A 25,843-nucleotide genomic window follows, 5' to 3' on the forward strand; every position below is an offset into this window, starting at 1 on the left:
TAGTTTGAGACAGTCTTATTTCCAGGCTTAGGCTAGCATTCTGTCAGTCCATTCTCTTTTACTTTTGCCTAAGATAAACTGCCTTCCCTGTTAACTCAGACTTTTCTTCTAGCCCTTTTTATAGATAGAGCCAAATACAGCATGAAACAGCCATGTGACACCATATAGAGGTTGAATTACTTCTGCCATTGATTTCACTCTGATTCAGGACATCCGAATGATAAACATTTGCATTAAATTAGCAAGTATATGTGGCTTTTGTGATGTTTTGGGGAAAGTGAGTACTCAGCTGCTGCAAGTTCTCACCCTACTGTATACCATTTCCTTGTAAATTCTTAATCTGCATCTACAGTGGAGAATTCAGTGGAGTGTAAGTTAGCACCTGGTGTCACCAGCCATCGAGCTGTCACTTTCTGTTCTGTTATGCAGAAACCCCAACTCACAAGCTGTCTTCAGGTATCAGGAACCCTTTACAGAAGCATCTGCACATGTTGCTTCACTGGCATTGTACTCCAGGAAGCAGAGCTACTTCGTACTTGCCAGCTTCAAAGTTCAGTGCTAGCCACAAACTAACTTACAACATAAGAATAAAGCAGAAGTCTAGAATCTTACAGCAAAGTGAGAAACCAAATCACAAAACAAAAATATCCCCAGCCCCAAGTTAAGGATTATTTCAAAATTCTTTAATCCCTGTCAGTTTTTTGAAGTTATTTTTAACTTAGATTGCCTTGAGTCCTTATTCTCCTTATGATACTTAGTAGCTGATACATTTTTAGCCTAGTTTCTTTTGTTGAGGTAATATTAAGAACTTATATTTAATCTTTGTTTTCTTTTGTTGTGTTTTAAGGAGAGAGATCGCTATGCATACAAGATTCATCTTCCAGAGACAGTAGAACAATTGAGAAAATTCAATGCAAGACGAAAACTAAAGGTAAAATGAATGTCGTATTAACATAGTTACATAATTTGAATTTTAAGTAGTGTTAGTAATTTTAAAAGCACTAAGAGAAATCTATGCTCTGAAGTCAGCAAAAATACAGAAGTGAAACTGATCTTCACAATAGCCTATCACAAAGATGTCTTGTTAAAGGTGTTCATCCCTTCTATCTTTGTTCAAAGTTTTCAAACTGAACTCCAGCACAAATTGTCTGGTGTCATCCAAGTTGTGTATGAGGTCTTCCTTTTACATTGATATAGTAATTCAACATAATATGAATTATTACAAGGGAGGGAATAGTACAGTGGCTTGTGGTATTGCTGTTAAGTTTATGGTAAAAGGAATATAATAATGTTCACTACTTTTCTTTGAAGAGAGCAAAAATGTCTTCTTCAGTTCTATACACAAGATTATGTCTCATCCAAATTGAAAAGAATGTTAACATTTTATAGCCCAAAACAATATGATTTCCTGTCAAAACAATAATTATTCCTATCTTAGGAAGCTTAACAGAAATGTTTTTAAATCTACTGAAAGTCTGATATAACTTTAACAGAAGTAATATTATACAATATTGCTATTTGTGAGTTGTTTTTAAATTTGTAATAAACGCAGAATCAGGTGTATATTGAGTAGGTGCTTTGCATAAATTTAATCTAGCTACAAAGCAATTAATGATTAAGGTAACATAGTTGCTGTGGTTTCTGATAGACAGCACTTTGTCTTAGGTGGTTTGTGTATCCACATAATGCTTTAATTAGAATGTTAGCTCCTTTACATTTTAAAATATGACCAGTTTCCTTACTCCAGACACAGTTTCAGATCTTTTACTGATGTCTTTTTTGAGGAGCCACTATTTTTAGTCTCTAGCGCCTTGAAAGTGCTATTTGTATTCTACCATTTTCTCCAATCCACCACTGTTCTGCAGAGTGTGTTCTGAAATTGCTATCTAGTTTGCATAGTGCCACACCTGTAAGACATTAAAAATTGAGTGATTAAACTCTAGTTTTCTTAAATATATTAATATACTTCAGAGTAGATGACCATTTCTCTAGCTTTGTAACTTCCTATCTAATTACTCATTTTTGCTGTCCAAGATTATTACATTTTCATATAGATACATCATGGATGTCAAATAATGCTGAAGTGTCTGATTATGACAGTTTCTCAAATAGCAGTGTATTGCTTGGCTTTAAAGAGTAAATTTTTATACTTGCTAATCCATCCAATCTGGGAAAGACAAAGATGATAAAGTTTTTTCTCTGTTGGAAGAGAATGTTTTTTCTTGACAACTGAATCTTTTAGAAACTTCAGACAGCAATTCAGAAATTTTCTCCCATTATATGGACACAATATATATCCAGGGTTTTCTTGCTAGAGTTTCCATCCCACTTCTGTCACCCTTACTTTTTATTGTAGCCTCTGTGTGGCATTTTTTATCTCTATCAAATTAGATACTAATTAATTGATTGTCTATTTTTAATGTTATGTATTTGATTCTGAAATATGTTGATGTTTTTTACTTTTTTCATCTGTCCTAACTAGTGTCACTGGTTTTTTTATAAGCTTGTGTCCTTTTACCATTTTTCTACCAAATGTTCTGCTTCAGAGGTAAACTCAAAATTAAAAATTTTTAGTGACAGCTGATGCAAATTACATAGGTCACTCCAAAAGTAATGCCTCCTGTTTATTTCCATGGAAACTACAACAGATACAGAAAGTACAATAACACTGTTTGATAGAGAAAATTCTCACCTACACAACACTGATTATCAACACAGTCACCACCATTAACAGCATTTTTGCCAACAATGAACAAGAACATGCATGCCATGCTTATAAAAATCTGCACCAGCAGAAATGACACCCTGTTTCATTGCTGCTCTGAGGGTGTCATTGCTAGGAAAATATTGCCCACTCAGTCTATCTTTAATCGGCCTGAACAGATGGAAGTCAGAAAGTGCCAAATCTGGACTACACGATGGGTGTGGTTTTACAGTCCAGCCACGATGGACAATGTATTCCACAGTGTTCAAACTGGTATGCAGCCTGGCATTATCATGTTGCAAGATAAAGGTTGTCTTCTTCTCTGGCCTGACTCTCAGGGAAACTCGAGCCTTCAACTTAGTCATCAGTGTCATGATGTAGCAGAGTTGATGGTTTGTCCAGATTCCAGGAAATCCAGAAGTATTACCTCTTACCTATCCGATAAGACAATGCACACTGTTTTTACTCTGGCACATAGCAGTGACATCACGTCATCACTGGTAATGATGCTATCCAGGAAACAGTCATCTTCAGCCTCGAATTGGATCGATACGTCCTGACAGACTTGCATACAGTGTTCTTTCTGTTCCTGTGTGAGTGTTCATGGGACCCACCTGCTGCAAACTTTGCAATATTTCAGTGTTGCCACCACATCGTTTCCAATGCACTGAAGCTGATATTCAGCTCCATACACAGTTCCTGCTTGTTATCCACTGATTTGCACAGATGAGCTGATCGAGACACTTTTCATCTTGTGGTGAGACAGCTGTGCATGGCCACATGCAATGTAACCTGTCTTCCACGTCACTGTCACACTGCTGAAACACACCACCCACTGTCTCACTGTGCCCACAACCACTCTTTGGTCTCCATAATAAATGTTCAGCAAGTGTCAATGAATGTCTGTGGGTGCCATTTTTTCAGCATGCAGGAATTCAGTGACAAACCTTTGCTTCATTCTCATTTCCATGTCAGACACCATTGTGTCAGACTGTCCCTCTGCTGCCATCTGCCACATGGCAACAAAATGGAGTGGAATATTGGCAGGAAAGTTCAACACCTACTGCCAAACCAGCATCATCCACCTCTGGCATTATGGGCCAACTTAATAAAACTGGAGGCATTACTTTTGGAGCAGCCCTCATAGAAGTTACCAATAGAATTGAACATTAGCTCCATATAGTTAAATTACTTGCTGTCTAATATTTGGAGCTGAAACTGTAAAACATGTTGAGATTATATGTAAGCAGCCAGAGTTGTAACTTTTCTGGGCATTAAAGATTTCTCTGTTGTTCCTGACTTCTCTCTAATTGTTGGGCATATTTAAAATTTCTACAGTAGGTGCAGTTAATTTAGTGCATTTAATGGAAACCTGCACAGTACCTGTTGTTTCTAACAGAAATGTCCTGCCAATCACAGTGCTCAACAATACATTCTAAAAATATTTTTCCATGGCTGCAGCCCCATGAATAACAATGATAAATAAACTTCGAAGAATGTTATTATTTCAAAAGGTTTAATTATAAGAGGTGTCTATTTGGGGGAAGAAAATCCTATATTTCCTTGCTTACTCAAAGTAAGTTTTATACCTCAGACTATCCTGAATAGTGTTTTGTGTAGATTCACTAGGATTTCTGGAGATTTTAAGGACTTTTGCTGAATTCTTTTCTGTTTTCCATAGCTTAAAGGATTCTCCTTCATTATGTCCTCCCAGCATGAATATGATCCATTACATATTTATAAGGACATGGATCTAAAAAAATTTAAAAAGTAGTGCATGTTATAAACCAAGTATCATTTGCTGATGAATCTTAACCCATTGCATAGACATGTATATATTGTCATGGTTTAGAAGCTGTCTCATCAAATTAAATTTTTAATTATTTCAACTTGCAATTTTGAATTGTGCTGAAGAAACTAGCATGTGATCTAAGCAAAATTATTTTTTTCTTCAAGCTTTTTAGTTGGCTGTTTAGCAACATTGGAAACTAGTTTAACTTCAACCTTCCATAGTGGAAGACTATTCTTGCCTCTACTGAGAGCTTTGGCTCTGAGTTAGGGCTTATCAAAGTGTTTTCCAAAAAAGAACTGTTGTCATGAAATCCCTCACAAGGAATATAGTTACTGATGTCCATGAAAGTAGTGTACAACCAGTTCTTAAATATAGTTATTGATAATAGCAAATCAGATGAATACTATGAAATTTATTTACTCTTCACCAGGAAGGTCAACACACAAGAAAGCTTGGGAAGTTCAGTGACCAAGCATGTATGGAACTGTTTTATTAAACTACTTTGTGTAATTTAGATTTTGTGGGTATTTTTATTTAGGGGGCAGTACTAGCAGCTGTGTCAAGCCACAAATTCAACTCCTTCTATGGTGACCCCCCTGAAGAGTTGCCAGACTTCTCTGAAGATCCTACCTCCTCAGGTATTGTAACAGGAAGTGTATTTACTCCAGTCAATTTGTCCTGATTCTTTACTGACTAGAATACCAAGTATTGACCAATTTCTTACAATTTCGTAAAGTTTGATATTAAGTTAACCCTTAAATGTTAAAGCATGAGTAGTTGTCAGTTATAATCATAGGCTCATAGCATGGCTTGAGTTGGAAAGGACTTTAAAGATCATCTAGTTCCAACTCTGCCGCTGTTGGCAGGGTTTCCATCCACTAGATCATCAGGCTACCCAGGGTCCTGTCCACCGGGCTCTGGCATTATTTTTGGCGTTATGAGCCAGACCCCCCTGGTCTTCAATAGCAAAGGGAAGCAATAAATGTTATGAGCATGCAGCTGAGCGTTGGGCAGTACTGCTTCCACCAGTACTTTTGTCCTTGACCCGTACCCGTATATTTGAATTATCTCTCAATCCCTAAATTGGCAGCCCTGTCATAAATGTGTATCTTAATTTTGCCAAAACATTATGCGTAAAGTCTATAATCCAGAATTATGGATTTGTCTCTCCTCTAAAATTAGGATTTAGAATCAAGTTAAATGATCTTTTTAAGAAAATGTAAGGCAATATGACTCTCTTTTATTTTTCTAAACAGCTAAATAATACTGGCAGAATATTTAAGTTATTGATGCTTATAACTATAAAGCTTACTTTACCAGAAGGTATTTCAGGAACTTAATTACTTGTGCAAAACGTCTGTGTTACAGTGAGTTCTCTTTCCCAATATTTTCATAAGTGTCAAAATTACTGAGCGACTGCACATGTTATGTGATACTTTTCTGCTTTTTTATAGAAGCGTGTCATTTTTAGGAAATACTTTGATGTTATTAATACATAAATTCAGCAATATTTTTGTTGAAATTCTGAAATTTTATTTCTCACAATTCAAATTTGAGTACTTAAATACAGAGATTTGCTTAGAGTTGCTTACTGATGATAAGTTTCATCTCAGACTGTGGGTAATTAATGCCTCGTCACTTCAGGCAGTGAGCTTTTAAATACTTGGTGAACCCGTAGGTAAAGATGCATATATGGTTTTAAAGAAAATAAGTTCATTTGACTTCACCCAAAATTTCTTTCAGTGCTTTAATGTTAGTTTCCAGCTACTTCCTCCATTTCAATAGAACAACTACCAACATGTTTAGCAGTAGACTAAAAGCTGCAGTTCCTCTTCCCTGTTTCAGTCTCACATCAACAGGACATGTGTTTTCCTCATAGGGTGATGTAATTGCAGATACTGGTGTACGGCAGAGGCACACAGTCTATTTTTTCTGCTCACAGAACACATGAATCTAGTACATACATACATTCTGAAGAATATTTGTGCTCTATCAATTGTTACCTTGTGTTCACCTCTGAAATAACTGTAGCAGTAGATTGTATTCTTAGAAAAGTGTTACAATTCTTTAAAATACTGTTGATCTCACTGATGGGAGATCACAGTGATCAGGAAACTGTACTTAGTGAGTACTTTCAGTGATATTTTCCTGACTATATTAGCTGATAAAAATACATAGTATGAGGATAAACACTGAGCCTTCCAAGAAGAGATACTGCAACTCTGAACTTCTGAAATTGCTAGATATGGAAATCTATTTTGTTTCCTCTTCAGAATTGCAGTAGTGATGTTTTCAAATTTTTCTGGCACATGAAAATAGTAGGGTCTTGTGATCTTTCTAAGCTGAAATAGTTCATAGAAATTCGATATAAAACTCTCAACTTGTAGTAGAAACTTGGCTGTCTTCAGGTAATTGAAGTTTCCTTCCTAACATCCCATGTTATTTCAAATCATGAACTCTCATGAATAGCATTTAATATTTTAAATGTTGCTGTCTATTTAATACTCTCATAAAATTCCATGGAGCATACCATTCAAATTAAATGATTTGTCAGAAATGAACAAACTCCTACTAAGATAAAGATGCAGAAATGTAAATGCTTATTGTTATGCAAATTGTATATCCTATCTTGCAGAATTTTGAGAGACTATGATAAAGACACTAAAAGTGCTTTGAAAAATTAGGCAAATATGTAATAATTAAATAATTATAAATATTATTTTTAAAACTTAAGCTAAAATAATACTTGACTTCTGAAACTCTCTGTTCAGTAACTTCTTTAATAAAGCCTCTGAACAGCTCAAATGACAACACAAGTGTATTGCAAAATGTATTTTGTTAGAAGTTGAAACATTTGACTGTTGTTTGTCTTCAGAACATTGTAAAATGGCACTTTCCCAAGTGAGTAAAAGTTTTTATATTTTTAATATGCTACAATAAATATAAACCAGAAGTAAACAATTAGCAGTTCTAAAGGCTAAATACAACACATGGAAAAAATTGCCCCAGTAGAGGGTATTTAAAGTGGGCCATGAAATTAATTAGGGAATGGAGAAATTTGTAATCAATTTGCATTCTGCCAATCTTCCCCATCCTGCTCCCTTTCAACCCCCATCCTTTCAGGCCCTCCTATCACTCGATTGCACAGTAGATAAGGCAGAGAAGGCAAAGGTTGTCCTCTCAAATCATATGGTAACTGTTTGTTCTGTGATGGAAGAGACAGGATATATAATTTTTAAGTGTTTCTCAGGCTAGAGAATGAGCATCACCAGTACAAAAACTTGGGATTTTTCTGAATTTTACTTCATCAGTTGCCCATTTTGTGGCAGACCAAGGAAACCTGTGGAATTGTTTGAAGTTTTGAGTTGGGAATTTGAATTTAGGAAGGCCATTTAGTTCACTCTGGAGTCTTAGGTACATTCAGAATGTTAAGGTTTTTATGCATACAGTAAGTGAAGCCCATCAAATGAAGATTTTTCTTATAAGTTTGTTTTTCCAACAACCTTTTTATAGCCACATTTTCAGATCTGCTGAGTCACTGTAGGAGTTAAGCCAATGGATAGTCTTTGGAAAACTGCATAAGTGAATTCTAGATTAAAACAGATCTTGCCTTTTATTTAAAAAACTTTCCTCTATAATACATGCCTTAATTTCTTGGTTTGTGGTATTGGCATTCTGGTACGTGACTAACAGTTTCAAAGTAGCTTATGAAGTTCTCGTAAGTACTTTATATTGCTGTGTTTTGGTTTAACCACACATAAAGTAGAGCAGCGTATTAGATGCAAGACATACTGACCAAATCCTTAACTTAGTGGTTAGCTTAGGCTACCAAATAGCACTGTTGCAGTACATTTGAGCATTTATGCGCTCTCTGAGCTCTGCAGTAAATGTGTAATATGAAGAGCACAGAAGCAGTGCTTTATTATTGCATAGTAAGCAGGTATTTTAAGTCTCCATTAGTGTTTCTGGCATGTTTCTTCAAATTGCAAGGGAAACGTTTCATATGGCATTTCTTTATAAATACATTTTGATATATTATTGCTTTATATAAATAGTAAAGTTCATGCCTTTTTTCCTATTAGACTCTTTTGTTATATCAAAAAAAAAAAGCCCAATCTGACAGGCTTTCACAGTGGAATCAAACAACAAACATACAGCCACGTTGTCAGATCGGTTTTAAACATCCATGCAACTAGTTTAATCCACAAGTATTTTGTGGAATTTAGATACTGTAAAATATGAGCAGTGTAAACTCTTAGATTAAAAACTCTAAGTCTCAGCTATATGAGGAAGAAGGATACTACTATGCAAATAATACCACTCATTTTCTAAGTATTCGCAAAGAATCTTGTGCAGCGTTTTAAAGTATATTTAAAGGTAATAAATTGTATTCACCCTATAATTTACTTTACTATTGCTCAGCTAGTTGTGCAAGTATGATTGACTGTTGGTGCCCAGATCCTAAGTTAGAGTATTTCCAATACCTCATTATTGTCTTTGTTTTTTTAGCTATTTGTCTTTGTTGTGGTGTGTTTCAGTACAAAAATGAAGTATTAGTATAGCAAGTCAGCACTGATTAAAATCTGTAATAAAGTGTGTATATTTTCAAATGGTTCTTGTAATTAAATCACTGAAACTTTTGTTAAATTATTTCAGTATAACATTGTTAAATTCTAATTAGTAAATATAAGTGTGTTAAGTAATTAATAACAAGTTACACTTCACTGACAGTATAATAGTTTATCATTGCATTTGCTATGATCCTCTTACTTTAAACCATTTTTGTCTGGGAGTTTTTTAAAATAGTGTAACAGTGTTGGAAAAAAATCTGCTATTACAGATGCTTAACACTGAATATATGTGCTACTTTTCCAATGCCAAGTGCTTGTTTTCCTCCTATCCCACTCTACAAGTCCCTCTAGCTCCACTCATGGAAACCATGTTATTAAAAAATTTTAAAAAAAGAGATGGGGGAGGTATTGACAGTTTATTCATACTGTTTTGTGGCTAAAGTAGTATGCTAGGCTGCAGCTTTATAAATTGCTTGTTCTGAAATCTTCATGCTGTTTGTTGTTTGTCCAAATGCTGCCTTCCTACTAGGACTTCTAGCAGCAGAAAGTAGGTATCCCTTTGTTTTCCTTTAAAGCATAGCATTCAGCTATAGTGTGTGTCTTTGCATGTTTAAAAATCAGCGTTTTTTCTCTTCATTTTACTATCTTCAGTTTTAATACTGCCTGCTCAAGAAAAATAGCCTGTATATTGTGCTTAAATCTATCAGTAACTTTCAAAATGTAATTAACCTGAAATAATACCGTTTTCCAGGGAATTCTAAGTGCTGTAGGTTAGAGGCAGTATTAAAATTAACTGGGATTTTTGTCTAATTGTTTTTTATATTTGCAACACAATTGAAATAGAATTTAATTTCATTAAATTAATACAAAATGAAGTTGTTTGGTTTTGCATTTTAGTTCCCAAATTAATGTTTTCATGGGCTAACGACTTTTTTCTCTTGAACACTAAACATACACTGTAGCGTTAGTTCTATATTATTTTCTTGCTGTACCTTTGCATGAACTTTCTTGATCATTCTGTGTTGACAGTGGTATGTGACATATGCATACGCATCGTATATGTACGCATATACAGCCGATTTAAATAACTATACCATCTGTGACTCCTTAATGAAGAAATATTACAGAGGCGTAGGGCGGATGTTCTGCTGCAAGTTAGCTGCACACTTTGTGCAGACTGAAAGCACAAGCACTTCTAAACTTGCAGAACGTGCTAGACAGAAGAACAAGTGTGAAATGTTAGACCTTGTGATACAAACCACAAACATTTCAAAACCAACAAATGCGGCATCTGAAAAGATAAGCTATAAAAGTGTTCCATCTGACAGCCCCTACGTCGGGGCAGCAAGGCACATGTCTATGTCTCCATCTCTGATCAAAGTCAGGGATTGCTGTTTATTTGATTCTTTTGATCTTAGAGATCGTGGAGCTTGTTCCTTTACTTCCTACTGTCCTCTCTCAGAATCCCCATCCAATAATATAAGAACGAGAACTTGGTAGATTTTAATATTACATTTCTGAAACTATTATTTGTATATAGTTCTAATAAAAAAGAAGCTGTCATATAAAGCCTCAGCCAATGATTTTGTTTTGAAATGTGCCACCTTCAGTAAATTCAATGAATAAAAGGCTTTGCTGCCCTCTTACTGGTCAGAAGAGCATTTCCATACATTTTTGTAATGAGGAAGAAAGTACCTAAAGAAGTAGTAGTGAAGGGCACTCATTTGTTACAGTCGTTCTTTGTTCAGTTGCATGTAAGCATGCAGTTTGTGAGGTATGGGTCTGTTCTGACCCTAGGCTGTTTTCTGCCACACTTGTGGCTACTTTTTGGGAGAGATAAGCTGGGAAAGAGGATTGGCAATCTTTTGTAAAAGTCCCAAGTACAGAAGGAGAAGAAAGTCAGAGATACATGAACTCATAGTGCCCCTGTGTGTGCAGAATAAAACAAGGGTCTATTTCTTTTCATTTTCTCCAAAGTTTACTTGCCTTTCTTTCCTTCTGTGTATTCCTGAGATATTATTCCCCCCCCCTTTTTTTTTTTAATTATCCCGCTTTCTTAACCATATTTTTCCATCACACCAACTGCTTTTTTTTCTGTGGTTTCATTATAGTTTCCATACAGCCTCTTTCTAGTTCTCTCCCTTTACTTTTTCTGATTTTATGTATATATAAAACATATATGTGTATACATACATATATCATTACTCTCATAAAAGCTTCCCAGTAACTTTCATAGAATTGTGTGCATGTAGGAGTGTATTTGTAAATGTAAAGAGTACCTAAACTTGGCTCTTTGGTTTCAGCACAAGAAGCAACAAGTCACTGAACACTAGATAGCTGAAATCAGAGGAGGCCTTGTCTGCCTTTAGATTTCATTTAACTGTTGGCCATATATGTGAAACACCCATCTCCTACCTTACTTTAAACTACAGTAGGCATGTATCTGCATGCTTCAGCTGTCTTCCGTCCTTACAGAGATGGTTGTTCTGGAATGAGTGAGCAGCAAAGAGCAGCAACTTAACTATGTGAAGTTAGAGTCATCTGAGCTCCGGTGATTCATGCAGACGTGGTATAAAGTAATGAAGAGCATCTGATCTTCAGTTGGCTTTCCATTAATCTAAAGAGTTACATCTGTAGTGGATAGGTCCTGTCATTTGTAAAATATTCTTTTCTTGCCTTTAACGAAAACAGGATATGTTTAGCATTTGCTTTATCGGACCAAGAGGAAACAGAGGGGTTCTTTCTTGTACACTCTAACTTCTGTCCGATGCTACTGAGAGAAATGTGGGTTTTTATGTATAGCATAAGTATAGAATTTTATAAGTATGCTGCTGTTGAGCCTAAACATTCATGCATTGCTGAAATAGACAACCTTCCATGTGTGTCTGAGCATGATTTGAAAATCTCAGCCGAGAGGCACACCATCATTTCTGCAACATTTTGGTGTTCTTCTTGATACCTACTACGTTAAACATTTATGCCTTGCACTTTTAATTTATTCTAATCAGATGCCAACAGAACAAAGCTAATGGAGGCACAGATTTGTACTGTCATCACTAAATAGGTAGTATAAGTGTGTCTCACTGGAGTCTTAATGTTCATCATAATGTGAGAAAAGAATCTTTTAATGACTTGTTAATTTTTTTTAACACATGAAACTTGAATCTCACATTGCAGAGTTCATAAGCATGATGTCACTTCATCAGATGAGCTCTGTCAGAATCTCATATTTACAAGATAGTTGGTTTTTTTTTTTTAAATATCTGCACTTGATAATAATACACAATACAAAGATTATATTCTTGGTTTTTTTATGAGATAGTATCTTGTGTCTTCATTCAGTCTTCCTGAAACCTAAGAATTTCTAGGAAAAAAAGACATTTTTGTTGTCTTTACTGTATGTGCTAGCCTCAGATTTCTTCATAAACAAAGTGCCTTCTAAAATGTGTGTGCTTAGAGAGCCAGGATTGTTCTTTAATGTCATTTCCATTGGCTGCACACAAGAAGGCAGCCAAGAGATGAAGTAGAAGAAAGTCGCTCATGTTGACTGTAGAGTAAATGGCATTAGGACAGAATCATGATATATAGGGAAACTACAAATAACAGATGATCTTCGATTAGTCATTTAAAAGCCTCTGTAAAATCTCCAAAGCACATTTACCAATGTGTAACATATAAAGTAATTGAAAAGCTGTTCCAAATTAAGAGAAAGAGAATGAACTGAATTAAAATGAGTAGGTGATGTGGGGAACTTAAAATAGTACTATACAGTTCTACAGATCCAAGGGGATTGAATCTTGTCAGTGTGACTAATAAAAATGTACTATTATTATAGTGGATATTACAACATCTTCTGCAGAGTCATTTTCTGGAAGACTAGTTGCAGGAGGCTTGGAAAAAGGTCACAATTGTATAGTTCTGTATTTAGAGAAGGTCAGGCTTCCTCTCACAAGTTTACATTGCTCACAGGAGGGTTTATGACTAAGCAAGATTTAAATAAACATCCAATCATCAGTATTAAATAAAAATTAGATTTCTCTTTTTCAGCAAGATCTAAGTCTTTTTACCTAAACAATCTTTTAGTCACGGAATCAGGGTCACATAAAAAGAAGCTTGTAATCCACTGTGCTGTCTGTTGCATGAGACAGGAAGTCATTTCTACCCACCATGTATTCTGGGCCTCAGAAGAACAAACTTTCTGGGGGTGTTTTGTGGTGGAGACATATTTCTATTGCAGAATATAGAGACTGTTTCTTAGATTAGTATTTTTGAGGGGGTTTTTTTTAATTTTTTTAATGTTCAAGGGAAGGATTAAGGAACTGCTTTCCATCTCTAAAGATAGTTCCTCTAGCAAAATCACCTGTTCCAGGCTAGAATAGATCCAAGGATGCGGTAACAGCATTCTATTTTACCAAAGCTTCTTCTACTTGTAACTTGATGAACCATGATGATCTAGCCTCAGTGATGACCAGCTTTGCCCGAGAACTACAAATACTCTGCAGGCAGAATTCAGTTTAAGACAGATCTGTATCTGATTGATTACCTCCATAAATTAGAGAAGTACCTGTGATGATTGTGACCAGTGTGTACTGGACGAAAAAAATGATCCAAGTTATCGTCTTATAAAGCAAATAGTTCTGACAAATATTAGAACTGCCTCAGTGTGCAGAAAAGTACTTAATCTAAACTCCTGTCTTCTTTTAGGCAATTTAGTATTATGCTTAGGAAGTAATTCTGTTAACTAAAAAAAGTTTAGTGTACTACTAATGACTGCAGAAGACTACTTTAAACATTCTGGCTGTTTTGTTTCTTTGTTTGTCTTTTATGTGAGAACCCCATAGTTGTCAGTCTTTTGGAGGTGTCAACACAGAGGGAACTGTGAATAGACTCAGCTGTACTTTCTTACGTAGTCTTATGGGAGTACAGAAAAAGTGAAGTTGTATGCATGACCCAAGATACCATCTTTTGTGCACACTGAGAACACATCTCCAGTTACAGTAGATTTCACAACACAGTCTTCTCACAGAAACACATTTGGTGCAGGTACTCTACATCAGTAAGAGAAGAGTCTTCTACTTTTGTCACTGTCTTTACAAGCTTTTCTGCCCAATCATTTGTGTCTATATCTTTATAGTAACTTGTGCAGGGTGAGGCTCTTTTCACCTAATTAGCTTAGGCAAGTACAGTGGCAGTAATCAGCACTTTATAGCCAACTTTACAGAGTCTTTAAAAGAAAGTCAAGTTGATTAATTTCTTTTTTTTTTCTCAGTTTCCTAATATTTATAATTTTTTATAATTTTTGACATGTAGAGTCTGTAAATGGTATAGATCATTTCAAATCTAAGCTTTAGATTTTGTAAATGTGTAACAACTCACTTAAGTCTTTCATTGTCTATGCTGATGCTAAAATGGCTGCATTTTCAATATGAAAAGAGATGAAATGCTAATTCTGGAGGAAATAAGCTATAATCATGAATATTACATTGCATTTACAGGTTGGGGTTTTTTTTTTGAGTGCATTTACACTTTATTGATTGTTTTTTCCCAAGTGCTAGAAAGTAACTTAAATATAGTAGTATCTGAATCTTTTTCGGGATGAATGTTCCACAAAAAATGATGAGTTTTATTTTATTTAGTATCTTTTATCTGAATTTAAAGTTCTTCTGAATTGTTAGGCCTTTAACTAAGTGTTTATAACAGAGCTAGATGTTCAGAAAAATGCCTGTAGAAATATTCTGTCACTATTTTAAACAATAATACACTGTCAGTCCATTACTGCTATGCCATTATCTCAGGCAGATGCATACTGTGATTTGTAAATGTGTGACAGTGTTGAAAGATACAGTGGTAGATACAGTAGATACACCACAAGATTGTAGGAAACAAACAACAACAACAAAAAACTCTGAAACTGTGATTTTGAGAGATTAGCAAAGTTACTATCAGAACCTGACATCAAATTTGTTAAGGTTATTCTTGGAAACTTTCTATTACAGCCATCTAGTCAGTGCAATCAGTGGGCAGGAAAATACAAGAGCTCAATGTTTAGTGTTCTGGAATTTCCAGATATTCAAAAGGCTTTTCAGATGCAATATTAAAAAGTAACTTTTATTTCTTCCCGAAAGGCCACATTTGTGGAATGTGATTCCATAATATCACATTCTAGGTTAAATAATACTGTCATATAAACAATATGATGGTCCAGAATATTCAATCATTTGCAAGTGAAAAAGACAGCTTCTAGCATTCTTCTCATTGTTCTGGTTTTGACTGCACTTCTTGTGATTACGAGCACTTTCAAGAAGTATTATGAGACTCTGAAATATCTGAGCGTTTGAATTGTATCTTCTCTATGTTTTCCTTAAACATAGACACTCCAAATAGATGGAAAGGGCTTTGAGCCTGGAAAGCAAAATTTTGCTCGAAAATAGTTTACTAGAAAATCTGACCTTGGGAAGAATAGAAATAAAAAGAAATGGTTATAAATTGTTTTCTGCTAACCAGGTCCTAGAAACTCAAGTACTTTCCTTGAGGTGTACAAATCTCCTAAGTCCATCAACCTTTAATGGATATACTGCAAATGTTAAAAAGAACTAAGCACAATCCCATTTTGTCCTCAGGTAATAAGTTTCTTCCATATCATTGAGGCTTAGTTGTGAATATCTCTTTGCTCTTACCAGCACCAGATCCTTGTATTCCTTCAGGTTTCCTGCTGTGTCTCCCAGTGCATAAAGTGTGGTACAGACAGAGGAATATGGAAGATTCCTTTCATCTGAACATGATTTTTCACTGTCAAGGATTTTTCTCCTCTTTAGCACACCAGATCCAGTGTGCATCAGCTACAATGCCTTATTCCTTGCCATGAAGCCACCACTTTTTATAGAGGGACATAACTTGCATTGATAATCTGCTGCAAATAAGTAGTCAGACACATTTCATGACAGAGAACTAAGTCTTATTGCTCATGGCCCGTGACTTGTAAATGAGTGGAATACTGTAGTTTGTAAGTTTGCTGTTCAGCAACTGAGAGGAGAATCTTAGGTTGATTTTTTTTAGTAAATGGGACATCAATTTTTCAAGATTTGTAATTTGCTCATCCTTCTGAGAACTCAGATCACAAAGCTTGCATGGTTGTGTTTGTGTTTTTCATTAACTTCATTCCAGGTTTTTTCATTTTTCAGAGAAATAACTGATTTTAACTTGACTCTTTGTGTTTGGGAGAGAGTTGTTTTTTTGCTCTACTAAATTCTGAAAATGAAATAGATTACAAAAGGGCCTAAGATAAAGAGGGCTGGAAAGAATTGTACATATAGTAGAAGGTGGAATTTCAAGAACTACAGCATTTGTTTTTTAGAATTTCATTTATTATCCGACTCTCTTGGCAACAAGAGACTGGCAAATAAGTAAGTAAACAGAATAAACGCATTAATAAGAAATTACTGAAATACAGAGTGTATCCAGAATTAAGAATTTATTTTTTTACAATGCATTCAGCAGTTTACTGTCAGACACTGGCATTTTTGCAGGCTAGCACTAAATAAGATTACCATTTTTCCTGTTGCTTATACTACTGTGGAAAATCTGAAGACACGAACTCTAGGCGTTTAGACAAGCCAGGATTAGCATTCTAATAGTGCACACAAGTGGCAGCCACAATTGATACCTGATATTTAAAACAAGGTATTCCACAAATAATTGATATGGACTGTTTTTCTGTGGATTTATGTTGTGCTTCTTAATCCTTTCCAACAAGTTCAACTTTCCTCATGGATTTTCACCTTCCATACTGCTTCTTGGTTCTTTGTTATGTCCCTGTATACTTCATTTCTCCTTTTACCCTTACCCATTAAAATCTTCCTATGACTCAAAACAATCCACTGGTCTCAAAATATACCAATTGTTTTATCAGGGGCTAAGGTACTGAGGCAAATAGAACAAACAACGAAAAACTGAGCTAACGTTACAGCCTTTTTTTTTTCTACTCCAGAGGACACAACAGTCAGGTCTTTCTCTTCCTTCCTTTATACAGATGCTGATTTTAAAACAAATTTGTGAAAGCACTGTTATTGTGTTTTTTCTTTCAAATTTCTAACCAGTTTGGAATACGTATTTGAGTTGGGCCAATAGTCAAAAAACTGAAGAAAGGAAAGGCTGGAGTAAGAATGATTGGGCAGGCAGTTGCACAGAAAATCCAGGTGGCTTCATAAGACATTGTTGGAAGCAACCCTAAATAGAACCAAACAAAGCTTAATAAAAGATGGTTTTAACCTCTCTTCAGTTAAACTAATTCTTAAGAATAATTGCACTATGAGTGGGTACTGTTGTTATACTGAAGTTTATTTGGTGTGTTTTCCTATAAAACTCTGACTGTCAGATTATGTGAGTTTCCCTTTCAGAACTTCAGTTTACTGTGAGTCTTTGCTCTATTGATTTTTTTTTTCCCCTCCTGTTTATTTCCCCATAGGAGCAGTCTCACAGGTGTTGGATAGCCTGGAGGAAATTCATGCACTCACAGATTGCAGTGAAAAAGACTTAGATTTTCTTCACAGTGTTTTCCAGGATCAACATCTTCACACGCTACTAGATGTAAGTTTTCTTGGATAAGCAGTTTCTGTATCTGTTGTTCATTGGACAATATTTTGTTTGCTGTCACATGCAGAAATCCAATTTATATTTCATGTTTTTAACCAAGTAGACCTAAGAAGTGAACACATCATACTGCCGCTGAAAACATGTGAATTTGTGAAAACATAAAATTTTGACTTATGTTGAAGGACTTGTTTTCAGACAAAGCTAAACATTTTCTAAAGCAACCCACAAATTACACTGAGAAAACACTCAGATGAAGTAAACAAATCCATAGAGGCCTAGGCTATGTGTACATAAGCAAGTACTGCAGCACAAAATTAGCAAATCTGTAGAGCAAAAAATTTTACTCTTAGGACCCAATGTCAACAATTCTGTGTACTTGGAGGGTTTTCTTTCTAAATTGGTTGATTGCAGTTCATTGGTCTGCACCTACTGCTGGGTGGACAGCACTTTCTATTTTAATCATTTGGAAGTAAATATTCTCTACTAACAGTTGTGAAAGTTGAAGAATGGTAGGTTGGTGTAATTGGAGGATCCATTCAAAACGCATTCCTCAGTCAATGCAAAATGTTCATATAATGATATAGTTAATGACTGTTTTGTTACTTTGTCTTAAATTTTACAGCTTAGAAGCCCCAGTGAATATCACGAATTTGCTTTTTACACCATGAGAGACACAAATATAAGAGTCATTCCAGCTATTATAATAGGCAGGTAGATGATTATGATAGTAGAAACCGAAAAGGGTTTCTGAAAAACTGTTGAATGCTTTGGTTCCAATAAAAATTTTGCAGGGACATGATCCAAATATAAATGGTGCCTTATTTCTTTTGGTGTCCAAACACTTTGAATGTAGAAGGGGATTTGTATACTTGTTACGAATTGCTTAGTTGTTGGTGATTGCTGGACCATCTGTACTCAAAGCATCCTTAAAATTTACAGGATAAAAATCAGCACATGCTTCCATCTGAAAGAGTACCCAACCTGCATGAACTAATTTGTAGGAGAATATAAGACTTCTGATAAAGCTTTTTCAAAACACAGCTGCTCCTGTAAGACTTAAGGAACTGCAGATAACAAGTTCTTAAGTAATGACAGCATTGCTGTAGCACAAGAATACACAGTCTAATCTTTGCTCTAGATAACTGTTTATGCAGTTTATATTAAAAAATTGGTTAAAAATATATGAAACATGCAGTAATAATTGATTAGGAGCTCATGACTTCCCTGAATTGTGTCTCCAACAGTTTGTCTTACAATTTGCATTAAAATGTGAAAGTTTTTATCCCAGCATGAGTTTGTTTAGCTTGTGTTCCTGAAGCTTAAATTGTTACTTTTTTTATATTTCATGTTGCAGTATAGAAGGTTGATTAGTTAATATTAAGGAGAAAAAGCTAAAATCTGGGTAGAAGGAGAATAATTTCAGGGAATAACTTCAGTAAGAACCTAAATACTTTTATCACTCATTCAGGAAGGAACTTTGTTGTGGAGTGTACCAACTGGAACAAAGAGTAATGGTTTTAAACTAAAATAGGATTGATTTCTATTAGATATAAAAAAGAAATTCTCCTCTATAAGGACAGAAACAGTTTATTCCTTTCAAAATATTTGAGGTTAACGAGGCCACCAGAACAAGTCACCTGTGAAGCAGTATATTCCACTATGAAGGAATTTTGTATACTGTCATGAAGTTGTGGCTGTCATTTTGCATTAAAAACTGCTGTTTCTCTTTCTTGGCCTTTTACCACAGTTAGATTTGTTCTCATGTTCCTACTCTTTCTCAAGAGTTATTCTTATTTTTAGATTAGGGGCATGATGATAGATCACTCCTTCAGCTGAAATACGTTCTTTCGTTGCTGAACTTACTCTTTTTTTTCTGAGAAAAAATAATAATAATGATAATAATCTTTGTATTAAGAGCATAAGCTTGATTGTTTGTTTTTTTCCAGGTAATAATCCACAAGTAAATGATGTCATTAATTTATTAACTTAGGTGCATTTCTGAAAGCTGTAGAGAGCAGGACTGAAAGCCATAGAAAAGAGGATTCTTATCATCCCACTAATTGTTTTTAATTGATTAATTTTTATCTACTTTGATTAAAGTGATTAAAATGACATAAGACTCTTTCAACTTGGGTGCCAAAGCAGTTCAAAACAAAGGAGGAAAAGGTGGCATTTGCTTACAAAGTAATACATGTTCATTCTAGGCCCAGTCCTCCAATATAACAGCATATCCTCATGTGATCTTATTAAACATTTCCATTGCATGATTTTTACACAGTTCTGAGTAGAATGTTTTTGGGTTTGTTTGTTTTTGATTATTTTTTTACTGTACAAAAGTTAAACAGTTCATTATTAAAATCTTAATTATGTTCACGGGGAGAGTAAAAAAAAAAGAGACCTAGATATAAGTGTATTTATTAGCATATATATATCTATATAAATAGTTTAATACTTGTTACTTCTTATAAAGTAAAAGAATAGCTTTGGATTGGACAGGTATTTTTTCACACTCCTTTTAGAAATCTGATGATCATAACTGTGGTGAATGCTGTATGACATTCTTGTTTAGAACTCAGAAATTTCTGGTTTTAGGACCATATAAATCTATTTATTTTTTTATTTTGGTATCCAATTTAGGTCATAAAGGACATAATGAAGTGACGTATATAAATAACTTCATGAAGAAAAGAAATTAAATTGGAGTAGTGTAACAGCCTTTTATTACCATAGACAGATTTTTTAAAACTTACAAAATTATTTAAGTTTTTCTAATTGACTGTCACTTATAAAATCCGAGGGTGCTCTGCTGTCTTTTGTCAGCAGTTCTGGTCAAGAAATTAGAAATGAATGTGAGGAGATTACTGATTTTGGAGGCTTTTGTGTTTGACTATTTTTGTGTCATGACAAAAAAAAAAAAAATTATTAATGATCATTTGTTTTGAAAAGTATACTGGGCTTCAGGGCCAGTCTTCCCCAGTGGGGAAGGTCTTCACAAACGATGTTTTCTGTCTACTAATATATGAAAAGAAACCAGGTTTGCTAAAAAGCAAAACTAGAGGCTGCTATCTTTCTCTTGTTGAGTCAAGTAGTTTGGTCACCTCTCCAGGGACAGTTTCTGTGGGTGATTCTGAATGCAGATGTCGTTCGATTTACAAGTGAGATTTTTGCTCAGTGGGAGAACAATATCAGCTTTTGTGTGACTGGGGCCTCTGTGCTGCTAGCTTTGTCTGTGTCTCTCTGTCCTCAGTCAGATAGTGCTCTAGGCTGGTACATTTTGGCTGTTAATTTAAGAAGTTGCATTATTTTCATAGATGGAATATTTAAGGTAAGTGTTATTTCTGTAAATGTGTCTGTGATGAAAGCATGATGAGCTTTGAAGAAATTTTATTTTACCTTCTGCTGGTGTAATGTGTTACACACATACAGCTTTACTTAAACGTAATGATACTGCTGATTTTTGGAGTTGTTATATGAAACATACATTTATGTGTAGCCACTTCTTCCCCTTAGAGATGCATTTTTATTCACGGTGGATATATTTAAGGCATACTGATTTTTCAAGAGAATTTCTTTTTTTGTGTCTGTTATCCTTTGCTTCTAATGGTAATGTATCAAAGGAACATGCATACATGCACATTTCAGAATTCCCTTAGTATTTGTTTTGAACTCAGTCATCTGAACAGATTCAGCCCCGATGTCCAGACTTTTAAGGAAACATACTTTCGCTTCTGCTAAGAAGAATGCTGTTGGGTTCTCAGTTTAGCTTCTTACATAGTTGGCTAAAATTTCCAACTGTGTTTATTTTGTTTTGTTCTGTTTACCCTCATAATGTTGGATGTTGGCAGGATGTTTGAATGTCTCTTATTAAAGTGTATGAAAGTGCCTCACCATGATTGACACTCCAGTTCTCTATTTGAAAATGTTTGAAATTCTTCTTGTATTTGTCCCCCCTTTGCTATTTTCTGAGCAAAGTGTGTTAATTTGAAAATTGTTATGCACTTTATAAAAGCAAAGCAAAAGGCATTTTTATTTTCAGACTGAGTCTAGAAAGCTTAAATATTTTCGTTTATTGGCTCATTTTTCTGTGTTTTCATTTAAGTATGGCTTTCTACGTGAAGCATACAGTGTGGTTCAAAGTATTTGGAACATGATTTGTACTTACTCTCTTGAATACTGATTGTGCTAAAACTAACAAGTGGAACATGTTTTAGTGAAGTATGAACACATTTCTGTCCCAAATGTAAAGCAGAAAGTATATTTTTTCTAGATAACTTGCCAAACTCCTTCTATGCTTATGGAAAATAAACCTTTCTCATTCTTTAATCACCTTGATTTCCTATTTTTAATTATATTGTAATTGATATGTTTGTTAGACAAGAGCAAATGGAAAATATTTGATTAAAGAAAGAAAGAAAGAAACTTTTGGCAAGAGAACACCTTGCTATTTGGGGAACCAGATCTGGCTTTTATCCCAGTCCAGCAGAGGCAGCATGCTCAGCCCCAGGGAGTGGGAGGGGCTGTCTCTCACACTGCAATGGAAACTCATTTCCCAAGTAGAATAGCAGGAGCAGCAACCAAGCCTTAGGGAGAACTGTTGGAAGAATTCTCTCAGCAAGTGGACTGAATCCTCATCGCCAGCAGAGTATATTTTTTCTCTAAAAGGTAAATTGTCCAAAAAAATTGCCATATTTGAAAGAGAACTAGAAGCAGAGACAATTCTAGAATGTCTTCTGCATTGTTTTGTTCTCTAAAATATCTTCCATCTTCAGCTTCCTTCATATATTTGAATTTTACTTTGTGTTCCCAGGGTATGTAGATCATTCTTCTAGTCAACATCATCTCGTTGTTTTCTTGCTCTTCTTATAGGTAGTCTCTAGAGCAGAAACTAGTTCTGCTCTATCTTTGTTAATATATACAATACTGATGTGTGATGAGGTCTCTTCTTAAACACAAGACTAATGCAAATAAGAGCTAAAACTACCATTTATCTGGATTATGATTTTTTTTTTTTTTTTTAGAAATGTGTATAACTTTACTATTGCAAAATTCTGGGTTGGATAGCATGGCACTGCAGCAGTTGTTGTGTTGCACTTGACCTGTCTTCTTTCTAACTAAAGTTCTGTCACCTTTGAATATTTATAGGCATAGTACTGATATGGTGAATCACCAAGAGAAATACAGCTTAAAAAATGCACATGTAGAATGCAGATAGCACTTTTTAGCCCATTCCTCTTGACCTAATGTCATGTTCCCAGTGTTGAGCATGTCATTGTGTCTGCACACATGTGTGCGTGTGCAACCAGCGTTGTCTTATTCCAAAAGCATTCACTTGCAAATCTTTTTTAGTATATAGAATCTAAAAAATCCTGTGATTACAGTGTATTTTTATGGTGTTAGGCCCACATCTGTCAAAGAATACTGAAGGGCATTCCTAATGCTTGTGGAATATTTAGTTAACATCACTGATATTGTTTTAAGATATGGAGGATCACTGTCATATTTGACTTTGCACATTCTCTTCAATTCTTTTTTTGTTGGGTATAGTTCAGATTAGTTTCAATTTTTTTTTTTAAGCATAAGGGCTACCTTTCTGTTTTCCTGTAAAACTTAGTATTTCCAGACAATCTTACTTCTCTGATAGCTTGGGGCTTTGACAACTGTCAAAAATAAATAAATGCTACAGCATCTAGGATATGATCTGCAAATGTTTGGTAGCACCTCCAATTTCTTCAGACTTATATTTCAGTCTGCACTTCATCTGCAATAAGTCTAAGATACCCAAGAGCAATGCAGTAACATCCCAGTAAAATATGCTTCTGCCTTTGAAGTCTGTCAGGCCTCCTTGCATCCCGCTCCAATCATTCAAGTAGTTGGCTGGTACACGTTGACTGTTCTCTGCACAAATGAGCTCACTGCATTATATTTTTATTCTCATTGTGTCATGACAAAAGACTTACATGGGTAAGGAGAAACAAAAATGGCTGTACCTCAACAGTGAGACCTCCCACTGCAGAATACACTCACCCATTTAGGCTTATATGTATCTCTATGCTATAGATCTCTAGCCCATTTTGGAATATGGGGGTAAGATGAGGATAAAGATGAGAATATCAAAGTGTCTTCTAATAGCCCTTTCTGTGATGAGGGATTGGTTTTCCTTAGTGTTTATTTTTATTAGCTGCTTGGTATCATCTTTAAGATGTGTTTCGTCTTCTTTGTTCTTGAAATGAGCATCAATTTAAATACCTGATGCAGCAAAAAAAATTAAATGTCTATGTTACTGAAATATTGTGACCATGAAGTTGCAAATATGTTCAAGTACAATGTGAAATTATGCTCTCAAAAAAATAAAAATAAAATAAAAATAAAATAAAATAAAAATAAAAACAGGAAGCGATTTACAGTTACAGGATTTTTTTTTCTCTTTTTTTCCCCAGTGTTTTGGGGTTTCTTTTAGGAAAATAGGGACAACAGGTGAACACATGAAAATAAAATTGGAAGGAGTTTCCACTAGTGCTTTGCTATCATGTTGTTAAAAAATTCAGTAAAGGATATTCCTTCCTTCCTTACAGTAGCGCATTCCAATGCTTCATTGACTTTCTAAACATAATTTTTTTCTTGCATCCCTGGTACACATTAAGAATTTTTTTTCTTATTTTATTATCAGTGAAATTGAAGAACTGATCATTGACATTTCCTTGATTGGAAAACTGGCAGCGTGTTTTGATTGTTTTGCACTCCTCCTTCAGTGCTGTTAGATAAGACTTAGTTCATTGATTATATTCTCATAATCATGTTTTCTAAATTTTCATGGCTTTATTGCTCTCTATTCAGATCTTTTGCATTGTTTTATATCCACTTGGAAGAGCAATGCTCAAAAAAATAACAATGTAGGAGGGTATCATTTGATACTTTTTTAAACTACATAATAACCACCCATGTCTTTCACACCACTGCCATGGGTACATCCCAGAATTAAGTGTTTGGTGTTTTCTTTTTATTGGGACTACAGAATTTCATTGTGTTGATTTTCACATTGCTGTGCTCGTTCTGTTGGTACTAAGTGAAAGCAGAATCTTCGCCTCACCTTCAGTTAATTTTTTTCACTCTTTGGTGTAGTTAAATCTAAAGGTGATTGTAGGTTTTTGTTTATTTAATTGTTCATTTGGTTGGGGTTTTTTGCCAGTATGGTTTAAAAGTGTTACACGTGTTTATTTAAGATAATTCAATCCCTGGCTTTGCTAACACATTTTCCAATTCAAGAAAACATATACTTACCTACATAATATAATGTCAGATTTTGCAACCTATCCAATTGGTTGCAATCTATCCATGTAATGTCTGGCATAGCTTTTAGAAACTGCTGTCATTTCTTGAGAGCTGCTGCTTCCACAGTCAATGGAGTTTTTGTGATGATCATTAATGTAAATTTTCTTGAGGTCTGAGACAAATTACTAGACTGGAGTCCTACTTTACTTTGTCAGTGGATTAATCATCACGATAAAGCACAGAAATCTAATGCTGTTAGGTATTGGAGTCTAGATTCATTATGCATGATGATAGCTTAGGTAGTCAGTGGAGAAAAGGAGGCACTTTAGATTTTAGAGGCACTTGAAATTAAACGCAAGGAAATAGTGCGTGATTTTGAGGAGTAAGATAATTGATTACTATCAGTACTTCTATGACACTACTTAAAAAAGGAGAAAAACACAGTAATGTTAAGCAAATCAACAAGAACACATTTAAAGATGGCTGTGGGGGGGAAAAAAAATAATAAAAAGTCTGTTCCTAAATCTTTTACCTCTGAAATTGCATAATAATACATGCAAAAAGAAAGAAAACACGGTGGTTTCTGTTCAAGAGAAGTAAGTTCTGCTAGAGCTTTTTTCTTTTCATATAACTAATATATGCTGAATGTATATCCACTTTCACAGAAATAGGACATGCAAGTCAGATATTATTGAACATCTCTCTCTTCCCTTCAAAAGTTAAGATCTTGATTCAGAAAAATAATGCGCAAATGTGGAGTGGTCCCCAAAAAAAGAGAAGCAGCCTAGAATAGAAATCAAAATTGCATAGGGTTGATTGAGTTTGCATGCCACTGTTTTCTCTTACCTATTGAATAAGGAAATATAAGAAAATTTATATAAGAAAATTTGCTTTTTTGTTTTTTTGTTTTTTGTT

General features: G+C 34.8%; 1 protein-coding gene across 6 annotated transcripts in view; it reads left to right on the forward strand.

The window, feature by feature from the left end:
* Nucleotides 1-25,843, forward strand: part of CASK (calcium/calmodulin dependent serine protein kinase) — a 194,663-nt gene that overhangs the window by 124,965 nt on the left and 43,855 nt on the right. For all 6 annotated transcript variants that reach the window (XM_085209583.1, XM_085209606.1, XM_085209591.1 and 3 more), the window contains 3 exons: nt 848-931; nt 5,035-5,134; nt 17,532-17,653. In XM_085209583.1, the coding sequence (XP_085065709.1) occupies nt 848-931; nt 5,035-5,134; nt 17,532-17,653 (306 nt within the window). The remainder of the gene's footprint in view (nt 1-847; nt 932-5,034; nt 5,135-17,531; nt 17,654-25,843) is intronic.

Source organism: Meleagris gallopavo, chromosome 1, assembly GCF_905368555.1.
Source record: "Meleagris gallopavo chromosome 1, MGAL_WU_HG_1.1, whole genome shotgun sequence".
Lineage (NCBI taxonomy): Eukaryota > Metazoa > Chordata > Aves > Galliformes > Phasianidae > Meleagris > Meleagris gallopavo.